This window comes from Tenrec ecaudatus, chromosome 18, assembly GCF_050624435.1.
Source record: "Tenrec ecaudatus isolate mTenEca1 chromosome 18, mTenEca1.hap1, whole genome shotgun sequence".
NCBI classification, from domain to species: domain Eukaryota; kingdom Metazoa; phylum Chordata; class Mammalia; order Afrosoricida; family Tenrecidae; genus Tenrec; species Tenrec ecaudatus.
The window spans coordinates 58,505,513-58,526,441 of NC_134547.1; the positions used below are offsets into that span (position 1 = coordinate 58,505,513).

General features: G+C 57.6%; 3 protein-coding genes across 3 annotated transcripts in view; 1 reads left to right on the forward strand and 2 right to left on the reverse strand.

Moving 5' to 3' along the window:
* Positions 1–971, reverse strand: part of RANBP10 (RAN binding protein 10) — a 50,565-nt gene extending 49,594 nt beyond the window's left edge. Inside the window, exon 1 of the mRNA XM_075536297.1 lies at positions 711–971. Within this exon, the coding sequence (XP_075392412.1) occupies positions 711–945 (235 nt within the window). The 5' untranslated portion in view covers positions 946–971. The remainder of the gene's footprint in view (positions 1–710) is intronic.
* Positions 972–1,517: 546 nt separating this feature from the next.
* On the forward strand, positions 1,518–15,172 carry TSNAXIP1 (translin associated factor X interacting protein 1). Its single transcript, XM_075536727.1, has 17 exons — positions 1,518–1,692; positions 3,778–3,886; positions 4,659–4,758; positions 9,316–9,425; positions 9,514–9,640; positions 11,174–11,267; positions 11,800–11,996; positions 12,356–12,491; positions 12,868–13,037; positions 13,148–13,307; positions 13,394–13,524; positions 13,629–13,754; positions 13,875–14,027; positions 14,158–14,267; positions 14,456–14,582; positions 14,679–14,775; positions 14,898–15,172. The coding sequence occupies exons 1-17, from the start codon at positions 1,518–1,520 to the stop codon at positions 15,170–15,172; spliced, it is 2,397 nt and encodes a 798-aa protein (XP_075392842.1).
* A 116-nt stretch (positions 15,173–15,288) lies between these two features.
* Positions 15,289–20,540, reverse strand: CENPT (centromere protein T). The gene is made up of 13 exons (XM_075537344.1): positions 20,207–20,540; positions 19,153–19,306; positions 18,963–19,050; positions 18,768–18,867; positions 18,514–18,647; positions 18,335–18,371; positions 17,985–18,142; positions 17,246–17,467; positions 16,659–16,967; positions 16,351–16,435; positions 15,777–15,917; positions 15,586–15,690; positions 15,289–15,502 (listed from the first exon to the last, which is right to left on the reverse strand). Exons 1-13 carry the CDS (start codon positions 20,308–20,310, stop codon positions 15,379–15,381), a joined length of 1,761 nt encoding a protein of 586 aa, XP_075393459.1. The 5' UTR covers positions 20,311–20,540; the 3' UTR covers positions 15,289–15,378.
* Positions 20,541–20,929: the final 389 nt, after the last annotated feature.

The following is a 20,929-nucleotide window of genomic DNA, read 5'->3' on the forward strand; positions in this document are numbered from 1 at the left end:
ATCCTTCGGGGTGGTTCAAGGGATATTAGGTAATAGCAGAACAGCCATGTAAGCCTCCCACCTTCGCCTCACCTCCTCCGGAGAACAGCAGCCCTGCCTGAGACACTGTCTCCCAGACAAAAACGAGGGCACACGCTGGTGGGTGCGTATGAGAGATTCCCCACGCTGCTGGCAGCCTCCCCAGAATCCAGGGCGCCTACCTAGAAGGCCAGTGGGAAGACGACCCACCAGACCACCCTCCTGAAGTGAGGAAGCCCCTCACTTAAAGGCAAGTGCACAATCGCAGGTCCGGTGGGGGGATGCCTAGCTAGACAGCAAGCCATGGGTCTGGGGCTCAAGGTGGGAATGGGATTCCCCACCTTTCCTCAGACACTCCTGAAACTAACAAGTGGGCAAAGACCCCGCTGGAGTTGGAGGCAGCCCAGGTCAAGCTGGGCAGCGCTCCCGAGGAAGGTCCAGCTGTGCATGGGTTTGGACACCTGCTGCAGTTCACTGGACCTCAGGTTTCTCCCCCCATGGCACAGCGGCCGGTCAACACTCGGCCTGGTCAGCCCGACCACCCTGGACACCCGGTAGCTAAGCCACAACCGGGAGCACCCAGGCCGAGGACGGAAGGAGAGGGAACGGAGGCTGGACAACACAGCCGCCCCGCAAACGCTCCAGCCTTCCCCCCCCCCCACCCTCGCCCCGCGGCCGGTGCGGTCCGATACCTTTGTAGTGGACGCGGAGGTTGCCCTGCGAGAGGCCGATGTAGTTGTACTTGTCCTTGGGGCTCCAGGAACGCGGCAGCGGCGTCTCGTGCTGGTTGACCGCGGGGTAGAGGCGCTGCAGGCGCCGGCTCAGCTCCTGCTCCCCCGGGGATGGCAGCCCGCTCCCCGCGCCCCCGCCGGAGGAAGCTCCAGCCTGCGGGTTCCCAGCTCCCGGGTCCACCGTCGCCGCCGCCATCTTGGAAGGAGCTGCTATTGTGTCACTGGGAGGCGGGGAGAAGCGGGACCAGATCCGCCCTGCTCAGCCAATAGCCAGCGAGCCTGCGGGGACCGCAGGGAAACCGAGTCTGGGTCTGGCATCTCTCTCTGGACGCGGGCACGCCGTGCCACATCGTCGGACTTCATATCCCACAATGCAGAGCTCGCGACGGACGGCCCAGGTTGAGCTGCTATGGAACTTCGGGAGATGTAGTCCAGACCTGCTCAGCCGTAAGCCCGTCCAACCCAGCCTTCGAGCGATGGAAACTACAATTCCCGCCAGCCAAGTGGCTCCAAGCTCTCCCATACCCCTCCCTCTCTCGGGGCTGCTGCGGATCCCCGCCACCACCACCCCGGCCTCCCCGCTGCCTCAGTTCTAGTAGCTGGGGTCAGACAAGCTGCAGGGATTAACTTTGAGGAGACCCACCGCGCGGGCCCGAGTGCACCTTTGCTACTTGGCCTTCTGCCCAGCCTGCAGGAGCCGGGCTTGAGGACCTGGCGCGCGCATGCCTGACTCCGCCCTCCCAGCTGGGCCGCTGCGGTCCGGTCGCCATGACGACAGGCTGTACACTACTGCAGTTTCTCAGGCCGCGGTTGCTAGCTGCCAGGCGGCCCGAGGGCAATGGCTTACCCGAAGCCGCCGTGCTCGGGCTACTCGCCCCTATCGAGGTAGGCGCCTGCCAGGCCGAGACCCCAAAAGAGAGCATGACCACCTCGGGACGGGGAGGTGGCGCCTGGGCCTGGTGCTTGCATCTCCTGGTGGTCCAGTGGCCTGGGACTCCAGCCCCACTAGCGCAGCGGTGCAGAAACAGCGCCAATCCGGGCTGACTTGGCCCAGGGAGGAAGTTATGTGCTAGCAAAAAGCAGGGGCAGTTGATCACTAGTTGGAACAGCCAGCCTTGTATTGAGTATCTTCACGTAGCATGAGGTTAGAGTTTTATAAAGGTGCTCTCTTGGGCTAAGCCTTGGCCTGCTAAGCACAGGGCTGGGTCAAACCCACCACTCCTGGAAAGAAAGATGAGGATGTCTACTCATACAGACTGAAAGTCTTGGAAAGCCCAGAAAGGGTGGCCCAATGGCAGTGCGTTTGAGGGCTTTAGATACCACTTTCAGGCCACACAACACCCCTAAACCAAGTCCACTGCCATCAACTTTACTCTGACTCATAGGGACCCTGTGCAGGCTGTCTGAGGCTGCAAATCTTGACAGGAGCAGGCAGCCTCGTCTTTCTCCCCCAAAGCCGCTGACCTTACCCTGAGCAGCCCAGCACTCACCCCCCAACAACTCCACGGCTCCCTACACAACAGCCTCACCTGCCTGCCTGTCACCTCCAACCTGCAGGGCCCCAGACAGAGTTTCTAAGCCTGTAAATTCTTACAGGAGCAGGATAGCCTCATCTTTCTCCCTTGGAGCGGGTCGAGGGTTTGAACCTTCCACCTTCTGGTTACCAGTCCATCTTATGGTTAGCAATCCAATGCTTACCGGACTGCGCCCCTGCAGTCCCTTCCATAACAGCTGTGACTGCCATTGAGTCAATTCCTCCGTACGGTGGACCCTACAGTGCAAAATAGAGCCACCTTTGGGGGTTTCCGTAACTGCTTATGGGAGCTCATCTCTCCCTAGCTGGATTCAACCGCTGATCTTACGGTTCACAGCTCAGTGCATACCTAACCTGCTACCCTAACAAGGCCCCTCACAGGGACCCTACCAAATCAAACCAAACGCATTGCTACCATCCAGTCCGCTCTGACTCCTAGGGACCCTAGGGGACGGGGTGAAACTAGCCCTCTGTGATCCCAAGCCTCTAACTCTCCAGGGAGCAGAAAGTCCCCACTTTCTCCCACAGAGCAGCTGGTGGCTTTGAACTGCTGACCTTGCAGTTACCAGCCCAACATATAACCAGTGTGCTACCAAGCCTCCTCATGAGGACCCCAGGTGGTAACAATATCACCATTTTTACAAATGAGCAGAAGCCGGGAGAGACGAGCGGTGTAGCTCGGGGGTGAACCTCTCACTGCCATGGAGCCCCTCCTTGCTCATTGCAACTCCGTAGGACAGAGTGGAGCTGCCTCGAGGGCTTCCACAACTGTAACTCTTTACAGACACCAAAAGCACCATCTTCTCCCTCAGAGCAGCTGGTGGGTTCAAAGTATTAACTTGGAGATTCGGTGCCCAACTCGTTACCCACCCTGCTATTGGGGTTCCTTTCCCTGTCAGACTCCAGAAGCTCAACCCTTGGTTACAGGAATAAACTACTTCTTGGCGTACTGAAAGATCCACGTCAAGTGATAGTTGAGCCTTAGCAAGCCCAGGTGCCTCCACGGCCGCTCAGGGAGCACCTGCCACACTCAGAGGTGCAGCCTCTACGGAAAAGCCAACCCACTGCCATCAAGGTGACTCCAACTCTTAGCAAACCTGTAGGAGAGAGTAGAACTGCCCTCTGGGGTTTCTGAGATTCTAGATCTTGACTCCATCCAAAAACCATGGTGGGTTTGAACTGCTGACCTTGGGAGTTAGCGGCCAAGTACTTGGGCATCAAAATTTGACAGTAAGCTCCATGGACCACAGAGAAGATGGCTTAGAACAGAAATGCTGACCAACCACCTTGCTCGCTTGGGGACTTTAGAGAAGACCTGGAAAGTTCAGGGCCTGAGCGTCAAGATCTCAAACACGCCCGCCTTCTTGGGAACAGACCAGAACACAAGAAACTGAAGCTGCCTGTAATAAGCGGTCAGCACATGTGGAATGGATGTTACATCCCCTTTTAGTCCTCATGCAAGCACCCTGAGCTCTCCCAAGTCTTTTTCTTCAGGGTCTGCTGCTTCCGGTGAGAAAGCCCATCATGGTTCCCGAAGCCAATTGGATGACTTTATCCAGCCGTCGGACAAGCCTACCAGGACCAGGCAGCAGGCTGAGGAAGAGTGTGAGTGATTCAGGACACATGTGTGACTGCGAGGAGCCTTGATGGTCAGCGGTTCAAAACCACCTCCCACTCCTTGAGGGAAAGATGAGCGCTTTCTACTCCTGTAAAGAGTTAAACAGTCTCTTACAAAATAATAATGCTTTATAATTTATCAGCGGTCCATGAGGGCAGGAGGGGGGAGGGGGGCTGGGGGGAAAAAAGAGGAACTGATAGCAAGGGCTCAAACAGAAAGAACATATTTTGAAAATAATGAAGGCAACGTGTGTACAAATGTGCTGGATACAATTGATGTCTGGATTATTGTAAAAGCTGTTAGAGCCCCCAAGAAAATGGTTTATTTACAATAAAAGAGAAAAAGCAGAGTTACAATCTCAGAAACCCACGGGGCAGGTCTGTCCGGTCCTATAGGGTGCTAAGAGTCAGTGCCGACTGGATGGCTGTGAGGGACTTATGGATCTAGAAGGACTCTCAAACAGACAGGCGTTCCCCCAGAGTGTGGCCAAGTCGTGTCCAAGAAACCATCATTGCCGCCGCAGCCGAGCCCTGAAGAGAAGAGCAGGCCTGCAGGTTTCGCTGGGCTTGTGGGAGGGGAGGTGCCGTTCCTGTAGGAGTTGGTGCAATTCTGCTGAAGAGGAGAAGGCTTCCAAGAAGGTGGGAAAGTGGTTTGAGCCCAGAGCCAGTATCTCTCAGGAATGTGAGGGGTCTGTAGGTGCAGGCGCTCTTTCCAGTCCTAGCTGTCACCCACCACAGCCTCCCTCTCCTCTGTTCAGATCCCAGCGGAAGACTTCCGAGATGAACCAAAACGGCTCATTTACCGTCGAATCCAAGAGCATCCTGAAACGTAAGCTTTCTCAGAAACGGAAGACACTGGTAAGTGGTGTCATGCTACCAGAACCTCACACATCAGCACCAGGACCCTGTCTGCTGCCCCCAAAGACCCACTCCCCTGAAACATACCCACCAGCGCCGCCTGGCCCCAGGCCAAGGCGTAGCCCACCAGGCTCAGCCCATGCGCGGGCCTCCCCAGGAGAAGACTGGGCCCCCTGCCCACAGGCAGCTTTCCCCTGCAGCTCAGCATTGCACAGGATGCCGGGCATGGTTCTGGGTGCTCAGATATCCACACTGAGGACCTTCCAGGCTGGGACCCTGCTTTGTTCCACTATGGCCCCCCTGCCTGATGGAGTCCTAGAGCAAGCGGCACGCGGAAGCTGTGAGCTTGTAGTGGGGTGTTTCCCCATCACAGTGTGGGCTGGGGGCTGGAGGTTGACACACCTCCCCAGGCCCCTCCACTCCTGGCCGTGAGCATTTTTTATGTAGAAAAGAACACAGTTGTATTGAACCCTGGCTGGCCTTTTGATGATACTCATTTATTTAATCAACAAACAGCCATTCGCTAAAGCTCACAGAAGAAAACACACACCGTGAAGCGTCCTGGGCTGTGTGGGGCCGGCGGTGCTGGTGATGGTGTGTGTGCTCCCTTTCCCCCCACCCACCCCTGGAGGATTTGGTGTACATACTTTGCAAGGCTGGGGATTCCCAATGTAGGGACCCCTATGCAGGAGGGAGTGGACTCTTTGCAAATATCTCCTGACTTGGTGTGACAGTCTCCAACCCCCAGCCCCCACCTGCCGTGGGAATGACTACTGGGGGAAGATGTGGCCAGGTCTTTCCTTCTCTGTCCTCTGTCTTTCGGGATTAACAAGTCCTCACTCCCCTGGAGCCCCTAGGGCTGCCCTTCCCATATCCACCTGTGCGCGGCAGCAGAGAGCAGCCTCCAGCAGACTGCATTCTCCCCTAGGCCTTCCTGACCAGGCTGACCAGCGCCATCAACCACTGGCCCTGTTTCCACTGGCCTGCGTGTCAGAGGCAGGTGACCATGTCAACTATGGGCAAAAATGGCGCATGGAACACCAGGATTGGCCATTGACCCTCTGAAAAAACATCATTCATTCAGGGTTAGACTCTTCTCAGGCAATTTTCCCAGGACTCTGCCATGGTTACATTAATAAAAAAAAAATCACACCCATTTTAATAGTCTTTCTGTTTCCCCCCCTGTTTTTTAACAGTTTTATTAGCACTTCATCCACATGCCATACAATTCAACAATTCAGTCGTATCAAGAAGAGTTGTACAATTGTCACCATATTCAATTCTAGAGCATTTTTTTCTTCCTTGGATTCATCGTTATTAATGTAATTCTTTTTCTCCTAATTTTGTCAAAAATATGCACAACAAAGCATTCTCCAATTCCACAACTTCTGCTTGTATAATTCAGTGTCATTGGTGATATTCTTTGTGTTGTACACCATTATCGAGAGCCTTTTCCTAATTATTCCACCACCGTTAGCATGAACTCAATGCCCCTTAGCAGCAACTCTCTCCTTCACCCATGGCCAAGTTTGGTTTCTTTTTATTTTTTTAAGTAGCTCTCTTGATATAGTATTCACATATCACATACTTCCTGGTTAAATTGCTTTTTAAATGAGTTGTATATAATCATCACAGTCAGTTTTGGGTCTGTTTGCTCCCCCAATCCCCCACCCTTCCCACGTCCCACCCCACCTCCACATCCCCAATAAACCATCAAGCCAGTTACTGTCTCTGTGCCCCCACACCTGTGCTTCACTCACTGGGAGACCCACAGAGACAATAAAACACGAAAACAAAATAAAGTGGCAGGAAGAAAATAATAATAATATACAGATTAAAGAGTTAAAAAGAAAAGACCACCATCAATCTTTTAAAAGCCAGAGAAGAAATTTCTGTCGTGGAACAAGCAAGACATACTTGAGCCTAGAACCAATTCAGGTTGGGTCAAGAGGAAGGTCAACTGACCAAGGGTCACATTATACCATGTTTGATCCTCCGTAATCAAGTTGGCGATCACCTTGTCCTGAGTCCCCCTGCCGGTGGCTGAAGGGGATCTGCCAGAGGCTTGATCTGACTCCTCTGTGGATGGAGTTTCCGTTTGAATTGTCTTTCTTTCTTTTTTTTTTTCTCCTTTCATTTTAATAGTCTTTCCAAGAACTTTTTCTAGTTTTAGTTCTGACACTGTGGCCTCTTTCATGTTTCCAGCGCCTTTAGTGCTGCTCCGATTGATTTCTGGTTTATTGTTTTCCTGCTCCCCTGCAGCTTGGTCGTGCTTTTCCTCAATAGGAAAGTAGCTTAAGCGAGATAAATAAGTGTCTTGCCAGCGCTGCTCAGGCCGTGTTCCAATCGATATGGACATGTCGCTTTACCACGATTTCTGAATATGTTGCATTTTTCATAACCAGCGTGCCAGGAGACAATATGAACTTACCATCAGGTCCTCTGGTCATCGCATGTGCCAGCAAATGCGAGGTGGTTTCTGGTTTGCAAAGATGTTAAGACCTTCTGCGTGAGATAGAATTTTGGGGGGACATGTGTTGAAAGACTGCTCCAGACTCCAAGAATAATACCACTGTGGTGTTTATTGTGCTAAATCAAAGGAGGCCTGCTGGCGTGGCCGGTGACGCATCGGGCTGCTAATCCCAAGGTCGCCGGAGCCTTCCATTCCAATAAAGAGTTGCAGCCTCAGAGCCCACAGGGGCAGCTCGACCCGCCCATCAGGGCCACTATGAGTATCCAAAGCAGGAGGTGGGGGGCGGCGGGGGGGTGGTGGGGATACAAAACAGAATCTCAAATTCTCAGGGAATCCAGACTTTTCAGGACACATGGAGGCTGGTTAAGCAACTGAAGATAATCTTTGAACCGAAAATATCCCCGGAAGTCCTCTTCAAACCAAACAGCAGGTGTGCCTGAGAGAAGGTCCACTTTGGGCATTTGCCTTCCAAGATCTATCTGTATGGGATCCAAGATCCCAGAGGAGCCCGAGGGGTCAAGTTTGTCTTAACGAGGGAGGAACATCTCTGGCGGGGAGGGGCGAGGACAGTAGCACAGCCCACGGAATGCCACGGACAGAAGCTGGTGAGCTGGTGCAGGTTCCGCTGTGTATGTGCTCCACAACAGAAATAAACAAATTCCAGAAAAAGCCTGCTCTTTTAGCATTTTATACATATGTTCACCTGTCATGACCGCTCACAGGGAGAGGGGGAGTTCGAGCCCAGGCCACCGCAGGAAAGCGAGTGACACAGCGGTGTGGCCTCTTGCCCATTGCATCCATCCATGATGTCCACACTCCACTGGGATCTATTTTAAGCGCACAACTGCGGGATGAAAACGCCGGCAATCCCGTGAGACCGGCCAAAGTAGGACCCAGACACAAAATGAGCACACGCTGGCGGACCCACGGTGGCCCCAGGCTTGCTCAAAGCAAGAGTGGCCACAGAGCCAATGTGGCCCCTCTCTGTGCAGCCCTCTCTGCAGCACAACCACCTGAGGTAGGCCTGTGTGTGGCTCCCGAGGCCAGCGCCTTCATGCTTGTTCACAAAGCTTTGTCTGATAGGTGGGCTTTAGCTCTTGACCCTGACACAGGTTAATCTAGGGGGTTGCCCCCAGGGTGATACAGTTACCACAGCCCGCTGCTTACTGACCATGTGGAGGTTTGCGTCCACGCACGGTGTCTCAGCAGACAAGCCTGGCAACCTGCTTCCACCACGTCCCCGGACAGACATGGAGTATAGCCAGCCGTTAGGACGGTGGGAAAAGCAGCACATGCAAACATCTAGGCTCCCTGAGAACCACTTGGGCGTTGAGGATGCTTTTGATGCTAAATTAAAGGAGTCCCGGGAGTGTGCAGTGTAGTGGTTACGCGTTGGGCTGCTAGCCATAAGATCCGCCGTTCAGACCCACCAGACGCTCCACGGGGGAGAGACAGAGCTCACTACTCGGGTAAAGAGTTAACAGCCTCAGAAATCCACCGGGGCTGCTCTACCCTGTCCTGCCAGGGCCGCGGAGAGTCAGCACGGAGTGGATGGCAGTGGGTCTGGTTTTGATGCTCAAGTGTTGTGCATGCTCACATGTTTACCCCCCTGGCTTTGCTGGTACTGCCAAGAGTGTGAAGGAGCGTGCCGTCGACCTGGGCCAACAGAAATCGGTTAGTCCGGAGCCCCTTCAGAAGGCTGGCGTGGCCCCCCAGGAGCCGGCACAAGGCTTGGTATGTGCCTCTCGTCAATATTTAGGAAAAGAATGAGCGGTCGGTCCCGAGATTGAGCTAAAGCACACACGCCATGAGCAGAACACCCAAGAGAGAGGACCGTGTCCAAAGAGCCCAGTGAGGCTGGCTCCCACGCCAGGAGGGGACCGAACCTGTCACCCTGAGCCTGCAGGGCTCCTCGGACCTGCATATGGAAGGGTTTCAACCTACAAAGCAGCCTGAACGATGACCCGAATCAAAGAGATGGCACCAAACATCCTGGGAGTAGAGGGGAGTGGAGGGGGGCACGACTATCCGGAGGGCAATGTTGCCACGATGATCCCCCCCCCCCCTCATGTGCCTCTCCGCAGCCTCAGTCCTCCATAGGCAGCCACCTGTCCCCATGGCCCATGCACATCTATGGCCGCACCATCCTGCCAAACCGAAAGCCCTGTTCAGTGGACTACCAGAACCTAGCGAGGTAAGGCACGGGCGGCCCGGAGACGGGGCAGGGGTGCCAGGGCCCTGCGGGGTGCTCGCCTCACTTCAGCGCAGCCCGCGCCCTGCAGCGCCCAGAAGGAAGAACCCTTGAACATGACCAAGCCGAGGTACCTGGAGCAGCTGGAAAACCACCTGCGTAAGGAGCTGCTCCTGCTGGACCTGTGCACGGACTCCACTCAGGAGCTGAGGCTGCAGGTCAGAGCCGCAGAGGGCGGGCACACTAGACAGAGGCCTCCTCGGGACACCAGCCTCACCCAACCCTTTTGGAGTCGCCTTCCTGGTGAGAGAAGCAGGTCCTTGGAGCACAAACTCTCCCAGGGCTCCCGCCTCCCTCACCAGGGTCAGGGCTCCCCCACCCCCACTGACTCCAGGTCCTCCAGCCCTGCCCCCCAGGTAACCGGAAAGCTGACATTTGGGCAGGGGCTAGTATGCAGTGCCCATAGAGCAGTGGTTCTCCACCTTCTTACATAGTTCCTCAGGTGGTGGTGACCCCCCCCCCAACCTTAACATTATTTTCGTTGCTACTTCATAACTTGAAATTTGCTACTGTTGTGAATCCTCATGTAAATAACTGATATGGGGATGTATTTTCATTGTTACAAATTGAACATAACTAAAGCATCGGGTTTCATCACAAAAACAATATGTAATTATATGGTGTGACATTGTTATTCCTAATGACAAATCAATGAAACTTTATCTTGAAGCATGGTGCAGCATGGGAAACAGTCTTCACGCCCAGGTGCTCTAGGGTACTCCGGGCCCACCTGGAGACGGATAGAGGAGCAGTGTCTCACATGTATCTTCCGATGGTCTTAGGTGACCCCGGTGAAAGGGTCATTCTACCCCCAAAGGGGTCGCGATCCACAGGTTGAGAACAGCTGCCATAGAGTGTCCACCTCAGGACAGCCCAAAGGCAGCCCATGCACATCAAGACGGAGAAAGATCTAGATCCTGGGGTAGACAGAAAAACCCAGGTTCTGATGGGAAGAAGCATTTTGGGATGCAGATTGAGCATTGGAGCAAGCAGAAACGGAAGCTTGGAGGAGCCGGGAGTCATCCCAGAGCAGCTCCCCGAGGAGCCAGCAGAGGGCAGAGCTGCTCCACTAGACCCTCGTAAAGCCCGAGGACAGGACCCTGGTAGCTCAGACTGAATGCGTTTAAGCCACTGTTAGTCCAGGTAGAGAACAAATTCATGGACACTCATATGTGTATAAGAAAGAACTTTATATACATGAGAAATTGTATATTAAGAAAACATCCCAGTCTAATTCAAGTCCCGATATTAGCCCTTATATCCGATACCAGTCTATAAATTCCTCTTCAGACTCATGCAACACATGCAATGACTATAAATGCAGGAAGATCACAGGCCAGTGGGTGGAAAATCTTGTGGATCCAGTGGCGTTGGGAGCATCTCAGCGTTGGCGTGGGTCTCCACGTGGCTTCTCCAGCTCCAGGGCTCTGGCTCCATCAGTGTAGCTCCATGTAGCCTGTCAACAGGAATGTCTCCCAGGGAGTGAGTCTGTGTCACACCTCCAGCGAGCTATTCATCTCCTTAGTGCCTCCAAATGAGGTCATTAAGCCGTGACCTGATAGACTAAACTCCACCCCTTCATTCTTAATAATCTCAAATTGACAACAAATTATGTAACTACCACAGCCACCAAAGACAGACACAGGTCCCCCACTACAGTCAGAAGATGACAAGTTCCCTTTCCCTGCTAGCCTTACCGAGAGATCTTTGAGTTCTTCATAGAGGACTTCAAAACGTACAAGCCGCTGCTGTCCTCCATCAAGAACGCATATGAGGTGACGCTGGGTAAGACACAGGCCCTGCTACAGCCCCCTACTCCCCACTTCACAGTCAGTGGCTTCCAGCCGGCAGGGGATAGAGAGGACCCAATTCTGACCTCACTTGGGGGATGCTGCAGCAGGGCTGGGGTAGCTGCTCCAAAGGCTTCCAGGACCCCAAGCCTGCTCCACCCTCGGTCACACTGTTCTGAGAGCCCCCTCCCCCTGTCCCCTGCCCCTGGGTACCAGGCACCGAGTGAGCTCCTTGGGAAACACTGTGGGATGGATCTGTAGGAAGGAGAGTCCCGTTCCTGTGTAGAGCAAGACCCTCTGGGAAGTGAGGAGACCCCCCCCCCCGGCCGGGTCAGGCTCAGATGCAGTGCATGTCGGGGCTACAGGATTAAAGACTGCAGGGGTGGGGTGGGGGCTCACCTGGCCTCTGTCTTGGACTTTTAAAACAAGGGCAGATGGTTGGCACAGCTGCAGGGTCTGCATCTCCCAGTGGTTGGTGCTCCCTGGCCCACACAGAGCCACCTCCTGCCCCACCCTCACCCGAGCAGCCTACCAGCGGGAGACCATTCGGTCCCTGGAGCCCCTGAGGGCCAAGCTGGTCACCGTGAAGGAGGACTGTAATGAGAAGCTGCTGGCCATGCGGGCCGCGGAGCGGCACGAAGTCTCCGTGCTCAAGAATGAGAAGATGCACTTGCTCAAGCTGATCGACAAGAAGAACGAGGAGAAGGTCTCGCTGCAGAGCGAGGTGAGTGGGGAGCAGTGGGCAGTGACAGCCACCCTCCCCACCTCCCCAGGGGCAACCCCGTGAGGTCTCACTGGGGCAACCCCTTAGCCCCATACTAGGCCATAGCTTCTCCCCAGTTCCCGCTTCCACCACTCCGCCCTCCTGCGGGGCTGGGAGCCGCCAGCTCTCCTTGGCTGCCAGACTTTCTGGACAACTCGCTGGATTCAGGGGGATAGCCAACTGCTTCCCACATCTTTCCTGTCCCTACAGCCTGAGGAGGACCCCCTAGCACCCATTCACCCACCCATCCATCCATCTATCTACCTATCCCCTGTAATCACTAGCTGCAGCCCTGGACCACACAGCCATCTTCTCCACAGGTGGCCAAGCTGAGGAAGAACCTGGCTGAGGAATACCTGCATTACCTCACTGAGAGAGATGCCCGCAAGATCCTCCTCGCGGACCTGAACGAGCTCCGCTATCAGAGGGAGGACATGTCACTAGCCCAGTCCCCAGGTCAGCCCCAGGTGGACATCTCTCCTGAGGAGGCCCTACAGAAGAGGCCAGCTGGCACCACTCACCAGGCCCACTCAGCTCTGCCCGCCCCAGGCCCATACTCGATGGGAGATGCCCGACTTCCACCTAGGGCTGTGGGGCCCCCTGTGCTGGAGGCTACATGGGCCTGGACTTCTGGGGGCAGGCCACGGTTCTCCATATGCCAACCTTCTCCACTTGAGCATGAAGCCCAGGCTGGGAGCGCTGCAGACAAGACCCCAGGAACCCCCAGCAGGGAGAGCGGGAGGGCCTGGGCCCATTCTGGGGAGCACCCTAGTTCCAGTCCGGTTCATGGGCTCTGGAGCTCAGCCGACACAGGCAGATGTGGCCTTGGCAGGGATCTGGGGGGAGGACCCCGTGAAGTTGACGCTGGCTCTGAAGATGACCCGGCAAGACCTGACGCGCACACAGATGGAGCTCAACACCATGAAAGCCAACTTCGGCGACGTGGTGCCCAGGAGGGACTTTGAAATGCAGGAGAAGACCAACAAGGATCTGCAGGAGCAGGTGCGAGAGGGGCGGGGGTGGGGCTGGGGCTGGGGGGAATGGGCAGAGGGTGGCCGGAAGGGCCAGGCTGGGTGAGGGGCAGGTAGCAGGCCCAATCAGTTCGCCCACAGCTGGAGAGCCTGCAGGCAGACTACGATGAAGTCTGCAAGGAACATGAGATCCTGCTGCAGCTGCACATGAGCACGCTCAAGGAGCGGGACCAGTTCCACGCAGAGCTGCAGGACATCCAGCAGACCTCCACGCCGAGGCCAGACTGGACCAAGTGCGAAGGTACATGCGGCTGGCTGCAGGGCCGGTGGGGTGGGGCCAGGCTGGTCCCAGTGCCCCTCCGCTTGCACCTTTCTCTCCGCCAACAGGCGTGGTGGCGGGGGGCACAGATCGCTGGAAGATGCTGGCCGCAGGCAAGAACAGTGACCAGCTGGTGGACGTGCTGCTGGAGGAGATAGGCGAAGGGCTACTTCGGGAGAGAGCCTACTTCCCTGGCCTGGTAGCAGAGTCCCCAGACGAGGAAGCGTCCCCAGGGAGGAACCAGGCGGGGGCCCTGGCTGCTGAGAGGTGGGACCACAACCAAGCTTTCCCTCTCCCTTCCAGGGCTACGGGGAAGCCATCCCTGCTTTCCTCCGATTTGATGGCACTGTGGAGAACAAGAAGCCGACCAAGATAGAGGTGGTAAACCTCATCCAAGACGTCTGGAAAGAGCGCCTCGCCGAGGAGCAGGTCAGACTTCAGCAGGCCCTCTGGCCCTGCTCAGTCCCCTCGAGGTGCTAGGGAGGGGGGCCAGTGGCCCCGGGAAGGGGCTGCCTGGGCAGCGGCCCCTCACCACCCCTCGCTGTGCAGAAAGAGAAGTTTGCAGATTTCTTCTTCAACTTCCTGGAGCGTCGCTTTGGGCCTAGTGAAGCCATGGCCTGGGCCTACACCATTTTTGAAAACATCAAGCTCTTCCGTTCCAACGAGGTCATGAGTCAGTTTTATACAGTCTTGATGGGAAAGGTGAGCTTGGGGCTGGCCAGCCCCCCTACCCTTCCCAACCAGGGAGAGGGAGAGGCCTTTGTCCCCAGCATCCATCGCCCACCCTGTACCCAGCCCTCCAGGCAGCAAGCTAGCAAAGCCCCTCCCCTAGATGAAGGAGAGTGTGTACATCTACCAGAAGGAAACCATAGCCCAGCTGCAGAGGGAGATGGCAAGTGCCGACAGCCAGAACGAGGGACTCCTGTCCATGGAAAATTTCAGGTGAGGCCAGGCCACTGCCACGCCTCTGCCCAGGGACCCAGGTGTGCAGGGAAGTGGACCCTGGCAGGCCGGAAGGGTCACTGGCCTCAGCCTTTGCCGCTTAGAGCCCTGGCTGGGCTGACAGTGACAGAGCTGGGGAGGCTGGCCTCCACCACAGCTGGACCCGTGGGTCCCCCGTGTCTTCACAGCTCCATCCTCCGGAGTACCTTCCCCCTCAAGAAGGAAGAGCAAATCCAGGAGCTGATGGAGGCTGGGGGCTGGAACCCCAACAGCAGCAGCGCGGACCTGCTCAGATACCGGGTCCTGTTTAAGGAGGTGGGTAGGGAGGGATTGGATCTTGCAGAGCCCCACCCTGAGCCCCGGCTGGTGATTGGCCAGCAAGCCCTCACTCTGGCCCTGGCCCCCCAGTAGGACGACGAGGGCCAGAGTGAGCCCTTTGTCCAGAAGGTGTGGGAGCAGTATGTGGATGAGAAGGAGGCCTACTTGCAGGAGCTGAAGCAGGAGCTGGGTCCTGAAACGTGAGTGCGCCCGGGAATCTCAGGCTGCCTCGCAGGCTGGCATCTCAAACCCCTAGCTCTCCCCTGCTTTGAGGCCAGCAGATGGGACCCCCTGGATCCCACGGTGCGGAAGAGTCAAGGCCTGCCTCTTCCCGGCACAGGGCGGAGGTCACCCCAGGCCGGCTACGTGAGGCACTGGTGACAATCGACCCCAGTCTGGACGCACAGACCCTGGGCACCTACATCAGCCAGGCCTTCCAGGTCCCCGTGACGGGACTGCCAGTGGAGGGCGACGACGAGGAGAACGAGCAGGGCCTGAAGACGCCGCTGGAGACAGTGATGAGCCGGCTTTGGGTGTGCGACATCCGGCGGGCAGGGCTGCGCACGGAGCCAGAGCCTGCCATCTAGGGCCCTCAGACCCCGACTCCCCGAATTACACTGTTGGTTTCACTCTGCCAGCCTCCTGACTGGGCTGGGGAGCGGCAAGGGGAGCCCCGAGAGGGACCAGCACCCAAACACAGCAGTCTGCTTGTGAGCTTTTATTGAGGGGGTGGGGGGAAGAAGGGGACCTGGAGGGACCCAGGCAGAAGCAGGGCAGCGGGGAGGCCTGCTTCCTACTGGGCGGGGAACACGGCGTTGCCGCTGGACGCACAGGGGATGAGCAGCTGCCGGTACTCCAGGGGCAGGTAGCGCTCCACCAGCACATGCAGTGAGACCTGCTCGGTGACCAGGCCCTGCCTGTGGCCAACGGGAGGAGCAGAGGGTCAGCACCAGCCCCGGGCACGGAGGAAGGGGCCAGCCCTGCCACCCAGCCGGCTCACCGTCTCATCAGCAGCTCCAGGTCTTCCAGCTGCACGGTCTTGCGTCCTGCGTGAGCAGCAAAGACCTCCAAGTCATTGTAGAGATGCTGGAAGTACTTGTCCAGGCTGCCAAGAGGGTGGGGGTGAGCAGGGTCTGTGGGCTGTTGGGCATTCTTGGAGGGCTCTCCCTACCCTCGGGGTCAAGGACTCACCACTTCTCCACCATCTCAAGAGCCGCCTTCTCCAAGGGCATCTTAGCGAAGAAGCTGAAGAGTTTCCCATAGTGGCTCAGGCCAGCCTTGTAGGGATCTGGACGGGGCCTGGGGCCAGCAGCTCGAGGCCTGGGGGGAAGCCTGGGGCCAAGCCAGAGTGGTCAGAAGTGGTTCCACTGTTGCCCAAAGAGACCCCTGTCTAAGAACAAGGCACTCTGGCTGCCGCCCAAAGGGGCTGTGAGCTCCTGGGAGGGCCTAAAGCCGCAGCCATAGGGGCCCCACCCCCTGGCTGGAGAGGGTGGAGACCCCTGGGCCTGACGTCCCAGCCCAGCCTTCTCACACAGAAGCATACTTGCTGGGGCCCTAGCCCTCCAGGCCACGGAGGGGCTGCTTGTCCTGTCTCTCGCAGGCAGCCCTCCCAGCGCCTCCATGTGCCTGCAGGCAGGAGCCACGATGACCAGTGCCCCTCATCCCTATGGGGAAGGGGATGGCCCCATGGGACCAACCAGGCAGCCCAAGGCTAGTCTTTGTGCCTGCCCTCCCACCCTCCCCAGAAGACAGGGCTGGATCTTACTTGGCTGGAGGGGCTGGCTCAACACAGTGATGAAGTTGCCTGGCCTGGAGAGACTCAGGGGCCTTGGGGGCCAACTGGGGACTTCCTGCAGAGGAAGCCAAAGTCACAGGGGCTCAGCCCTAACCTCACCTGGCCCTACAGGGCCCCTGTCTCCTTGTCATGTTCCTCAAAGGGCTCACCCAGGTCCAGCCAACCAGGGCCCCTCTGAGACACCTCTGCCCACTAACACCAACCCACCAGTGTCCTTCAGCCCAGGCCAGGGCCTGCACACAGCTGGCACCCCCACCACTCCCTGCTCCGATCCACACCTGTCCTAACAGAAGAATCCGCAGGCCAGGAAGATCCTCCAGGATCCACAGCCTCAGGGGATCCGGAGGCTTCCATCTGCTCAGATGCCTCAGCCCCAGCAGCCCCCTGTGCACCTGCCGACGCCTCCCTGGTGGTCCTCCCTCTCACATCTCCTTTCCCTTCCTCAGCGTGCTCGTCAGCCCCGTCCCCAAAGGGCTCCACTCCATCGTCTTCTCCAGAGAGACCACTGTGGAGGCTCGGGAAACCCACGGCCTGGGGGCTGGCCGCCTCTAGCCGGCCTGTCGGGAGCTGGGAGGGCTTCGGGGAACCTGCAAGAAGGGGCGCGGGCACAGGCGGGAGCTCAGTGAAGGCTCAAGGTGGAGGAGGAGAGCCAGTGCACCACCTTTCCCAGTTCACAATAAGAAGCGGGTCCAGTCCAGCCCACCCCGGGGGAGAACGGGCCTGCTGCCGTGGGCAGTCTCCCGACCCCACCCTGACCCTGTACTTGGATGGCAAAGGGACCCACAGGCTGGAGGCTCTGAGCACACAGGGTCCAGAAAAAGAAGCACCCCCAACAACTCTTGTCCATCCTGAGCTTTCTTCTGACCTGCACACTCAGGGCTGTCCTGCAGCATGCGCCCGCTCCAGGTCCTGCGGCCTCGCGGCCTCTGGGCTCCTGCAGCCCCAGAAGTGGTGGGAGCCGTAGCGGGAGCAGGCAGGGAGAGGTGTGCTTTGAAGGAGTGGCCAACCAAGGGTGGGGAGAAGAACTGGGTGTCCTCCAGCATGGTTTCCTTTGGCAAGGTGGCACCAGGGGTTCTGTGGCTGTCACCTGTGGATCAAGGACCAGCTGGGACTCCGGCGTACTGACAGCACTACCCAGTCACCAGGGCTCCATGAGCCCGTCCCAAGTAGCCCAGAGACAGAGCCGACCTCGGCAGAGGCCAGGCCCACCCCGAGTCTCATCAAAGGCAGCCTCAGCCCCTGGCCTCCCAGAGTGCCCCACATAAATGGCTCACCCAGGAGTCCTCTATCGGCACTCTGCTCCCTCTGCCCAGAACCTTCCTCATAGCCTGGTGAACACCGACTTAACCTCCTGCCATCTGCCTCCCAGGTCAGCTCACTGGCCAGCTGATGCTGGAAGCCCAGCCCCTTCAAACTCCAGCTCCAGCCTCAATGCCACCCACCTTCCTGCCCTCAGCCCAGAGAAGTAAGGCACACCCCTACTGTGGGAAACAAACAACCCCTCCTTTACTGACTCTGCCTGGCCCACAGGCAGAAAGCAGGTGGGGACTCCGCCACGCACACCCTGCCACCTGAAGCTGCCTAAGAGGAGAGCTAAGACTCACCTTCCAAAGCCAAGGCCCCAGAGGTGGCGGAGCTATCTTGCAGATCCCGTAAGAAGGCTGCCACGTCTATAGCTCGGCGGGCAGGAGGTCGGCGGGCCAGACCTGGCCTCTTCACGGACTGTGACTGGAGCGGCGTGCCAAAGGTTAGGCTGAGGGAGCTGGTGGAAAAGCAGTCAGGTGCCTTGATTAGGCCCAGTTTTCCCACCTGCCCTGGGGCTCTCATCTCTGGGACCAGTCACCGTGCAGGAGGCCAAGCCTGCAGAAGGCCAGATTCACCTGTCGGTCTGTCCCTCCCCAAGTCTCTGCACCAACCCTCCGTGCCCCCTCCCTCCAGAACGTGGCTACAGCACCTGGTTAGGGAAGGGGGATCCGAATTCTTGGGAGACTCTGTCAGTGCAGTTCAGGGCAAGAGGAAAAAGAAACCATGGTAAGGCCCCCAGGCCCGGGAGGGCACCCCTCAGGACACCCCCCACTCCCACCCTCTCCCTGGGGCGGGCAGGAGCGAGCAATGGGTTGGTCAGGGCCTCACCTTGGGAGAGGGGCAGTCCCTGGTCCACTTCCTGCTGAAACGCCGACAGTCTCAGCCGCTTCCTCCTGCCGGGGGCCAGCACGCCTGCAGCCAGGGAGGTGGGGGGCTCCAGCTCAGGGAGCTGCAGGTCCAAGCTACAAGGATGGGGCTGGTCTCAGTCAGGCCAGGAAGCCAATCTCTGGCTCTGAGGGTCCTCCCACCCCCTCAGAGAGACACCAAGCTCAGAGCAGCCCAGCAGGGAATTCACTGCACACCTGCCCCGACTGCTTTCCCGTCTGGAGGGCTGGACCACTGGTGGTGCCAGCACTGGTGTCCCTGCGGCTGGCCTGGGCATCACCATGGAAGATTCCGGGGCTGCAGACGAAGCAGGGAGAGGGTGGCCTTGGCAGCTCAGGCCGCCTTGAGGGAGGGAGGTCTGGCGTGCCAGCAGCTGGCCAGCACACACTCACCGGTCAGCAGGATGTTCTTCAACAGGGTGCGGGGTGTCTGCTCCTCCAAGTGCCCACTGGCTGGAACGTGGGGCCATCTGCCAATAGCCTATTGATGAAGACGCCAAGCAACAATCAGGTGGGCTCCAGGGCACAGCCAGAGCTCTGAAGGCAGCAGGACCATGTAGGGGTCAGTGAGCAGGACGCTTACCCTGGCTCCATGAGAATGCCTCTGCTGCCGCTGGGCAGATGCCTTGGTGTGGCTGCCCCTGGAGGGAAGTGTTTCAAGCCCGGCTCTCTGGGCACTGCGCAGGGCCTGGGAGCGCAGGGTCCGGGAGCTTTGAGAACTGTGTGGGGAGCGGGCGCTAGAAGATGAGGATACAAGCCATCATCAGGTGTCTTGGCCTGAAGCCCTTTACTCTCAGGGTCCAAACCCAAGCCAGCTGCCGCTGACTCAGTCCTGGCTCATGGCAAGGGCTGCCAAGGTCCTTCTTCCTAGGCTTACACATCCACCTTTGGTGTGAACTCAGCATTAACTGCTCATTCAGGGACTTGGCTCTCAGGGCCAAACTAAAAACCCAAACCAGCGAGGTCGAGTCACAGCCTTGTGGATAACATGCCAACGCTTACCCAACAGTCCGCCCCCCCCCCCCGCCCCCTTCAAAGCCCCTGTGTCAGTAAAGGTGTGGGTAAAGGGGGTGGGGGAGAAGGGAATGGGAAGCCAAGGATTTAATTAATATAGAAAGGGGCTGACAGACTCCCACAGAAGGGAGTTCGACGTTGCAAGAAAGGCTTTCAAGTATCTTTCAGTCCTTTCGGGTTCTGACTACCATCTCCACATGGGCCTACGCAGCCCCAGTCACTCCAGCTCAATCCTGTTGCCAGTCAAGAACCAGAACTGGCCCGAGGTGGCCAGGTCCACACCCGGGGTAATAAGCTCAGAGCTCGCTCACCACCCAGACGCCTACCAAGCCAGACTGGTCACGGGCCAGGTTGGACCCTGGAGACAGTAGGGCCACAAGCCCGGGGTAGATACCCGGACACACCCTGGGCTGACTGGGGGGTAGGGGGGTAAGAACACCAGAGAGGGTCCGATTCTGAGCGCCTATCCTACGTCAGACCCGGTGGAGCAAATCCTTTTTTGCGGGGTGGGGTGGGGGCGGGCAGAGCCTTGGGTCCCACCCCTCTCCCAGGATCAGTTTCCTTTTCCGAGCAGGATTTTAGCAGAGGATCCCACCTAGGCCCCACCCAGCGGGCTCGCGTACCCAGGCCCGGGGCTCCGGGGCCGCTGCGGGTCCGTTGAGTCCAACACGCGCCGCAGCAACGTGCGCGTCGTAGGATCGCTGTCTGGGCTAAAGCTCCCAGCCATCGTCCCAGCCGGCCCGTGGTCGCCCGTGGTCCGCCGCCGATCTCCACCCTCAGCCCGGCCTCCTACTTGCAAGCTGTCTGCAGCATCGCGTTCCCGCCCGCCGCGTTTAAGCCAACTCTCGCGATGCTACCGCACAGCCCCACGGGAGTTGTGGTTCTTGCACTGCAGTCGGCCGCGGGCTGCGAATGGTATGGCGCTTGCGAACATTGGATTCTGGGTGTGATTCCGGGCAAATTACGCAAGCCCTTGGATCCTTTGATTTCCTCTCTTGTAAAATGTGGAAGATACTCAATACTCTAACGCATATGGGATTGCGATGAGTCAGTCCACCTTGAGACAACTGGTGGTTTCCTAATGATTCACTGAATTAATAGCATAACTCGGTCTGACACAGTAGGCCAGGCAATCAATCAACCAATAACTCACTGCCGTGGAGTCCATTCTGACTCCTAGCGATCCTGTAGGGAGCAGACAGCCTCATCTCCCGCGGAGCAGCTGGTGGGTCCCAATGGCTGATGATTTTCAAACTGCTGGCCCTAGTGCGCAGAGAGGCTGGGTAGCGAGGTGGGTTTGGCTTAGGCCACATAACTAGCGCTTTGCAAGACAACGATGAGGCTGT

What these genes read in the sequence shown, in the direction of transcription:
- CENPT (XM_075537344.1), bottom strand. Translation starts at nt 20,310, where the DNA reads ATGGCTGGGAGCTTTAGCCCAGACAGCGATCCTACGACGCGCACGTTG. An exon ending in GAAGAACATCCTGCTGACCG is followed by an intron (nt 18,868 to 18,962) that starts GTGAGTGTGTGC and finishes CTTCGTCTGCAG; the next exon opens with CCCCGGAATCTTCCATGGTG. An exon ending in CTTGAGATGGTGGAGAAGTG is followed by an intron (nt 15,691 to 15,776) that starts GTGAGTCCTTGA and finishes CCCTCTTGGCAG; the next exon opens with CCTGGACAAGTACTTCCAGC.
- TSNAXIP1 (XM_075536727.1), top strand. Translation starts at nt 1,518, where the DNA reads ATGACGACAGGCTGTACACTACTGCAGTTTCTCAGGCCGCGGTTGCTA. An exon ending in ACAAGGATCTGCAGGAGCAG is followed by an intron (nt 13,038 to 13,147) that starts GTGCGAGAGGGG and finishes GTTCGCCCACAG; the next exon opens with CTGGAGAGCCTGCAGGCAGA. An exon ending in GAGCCTACTTCCCTGGCCTG is followed by an intron (nt 13,525 to 13,628) that starts GTAGCAGAGTCC and finishes TCTCCCTTCCAG; the next exon opens with GGCTACGGGGAAGCCATCCC.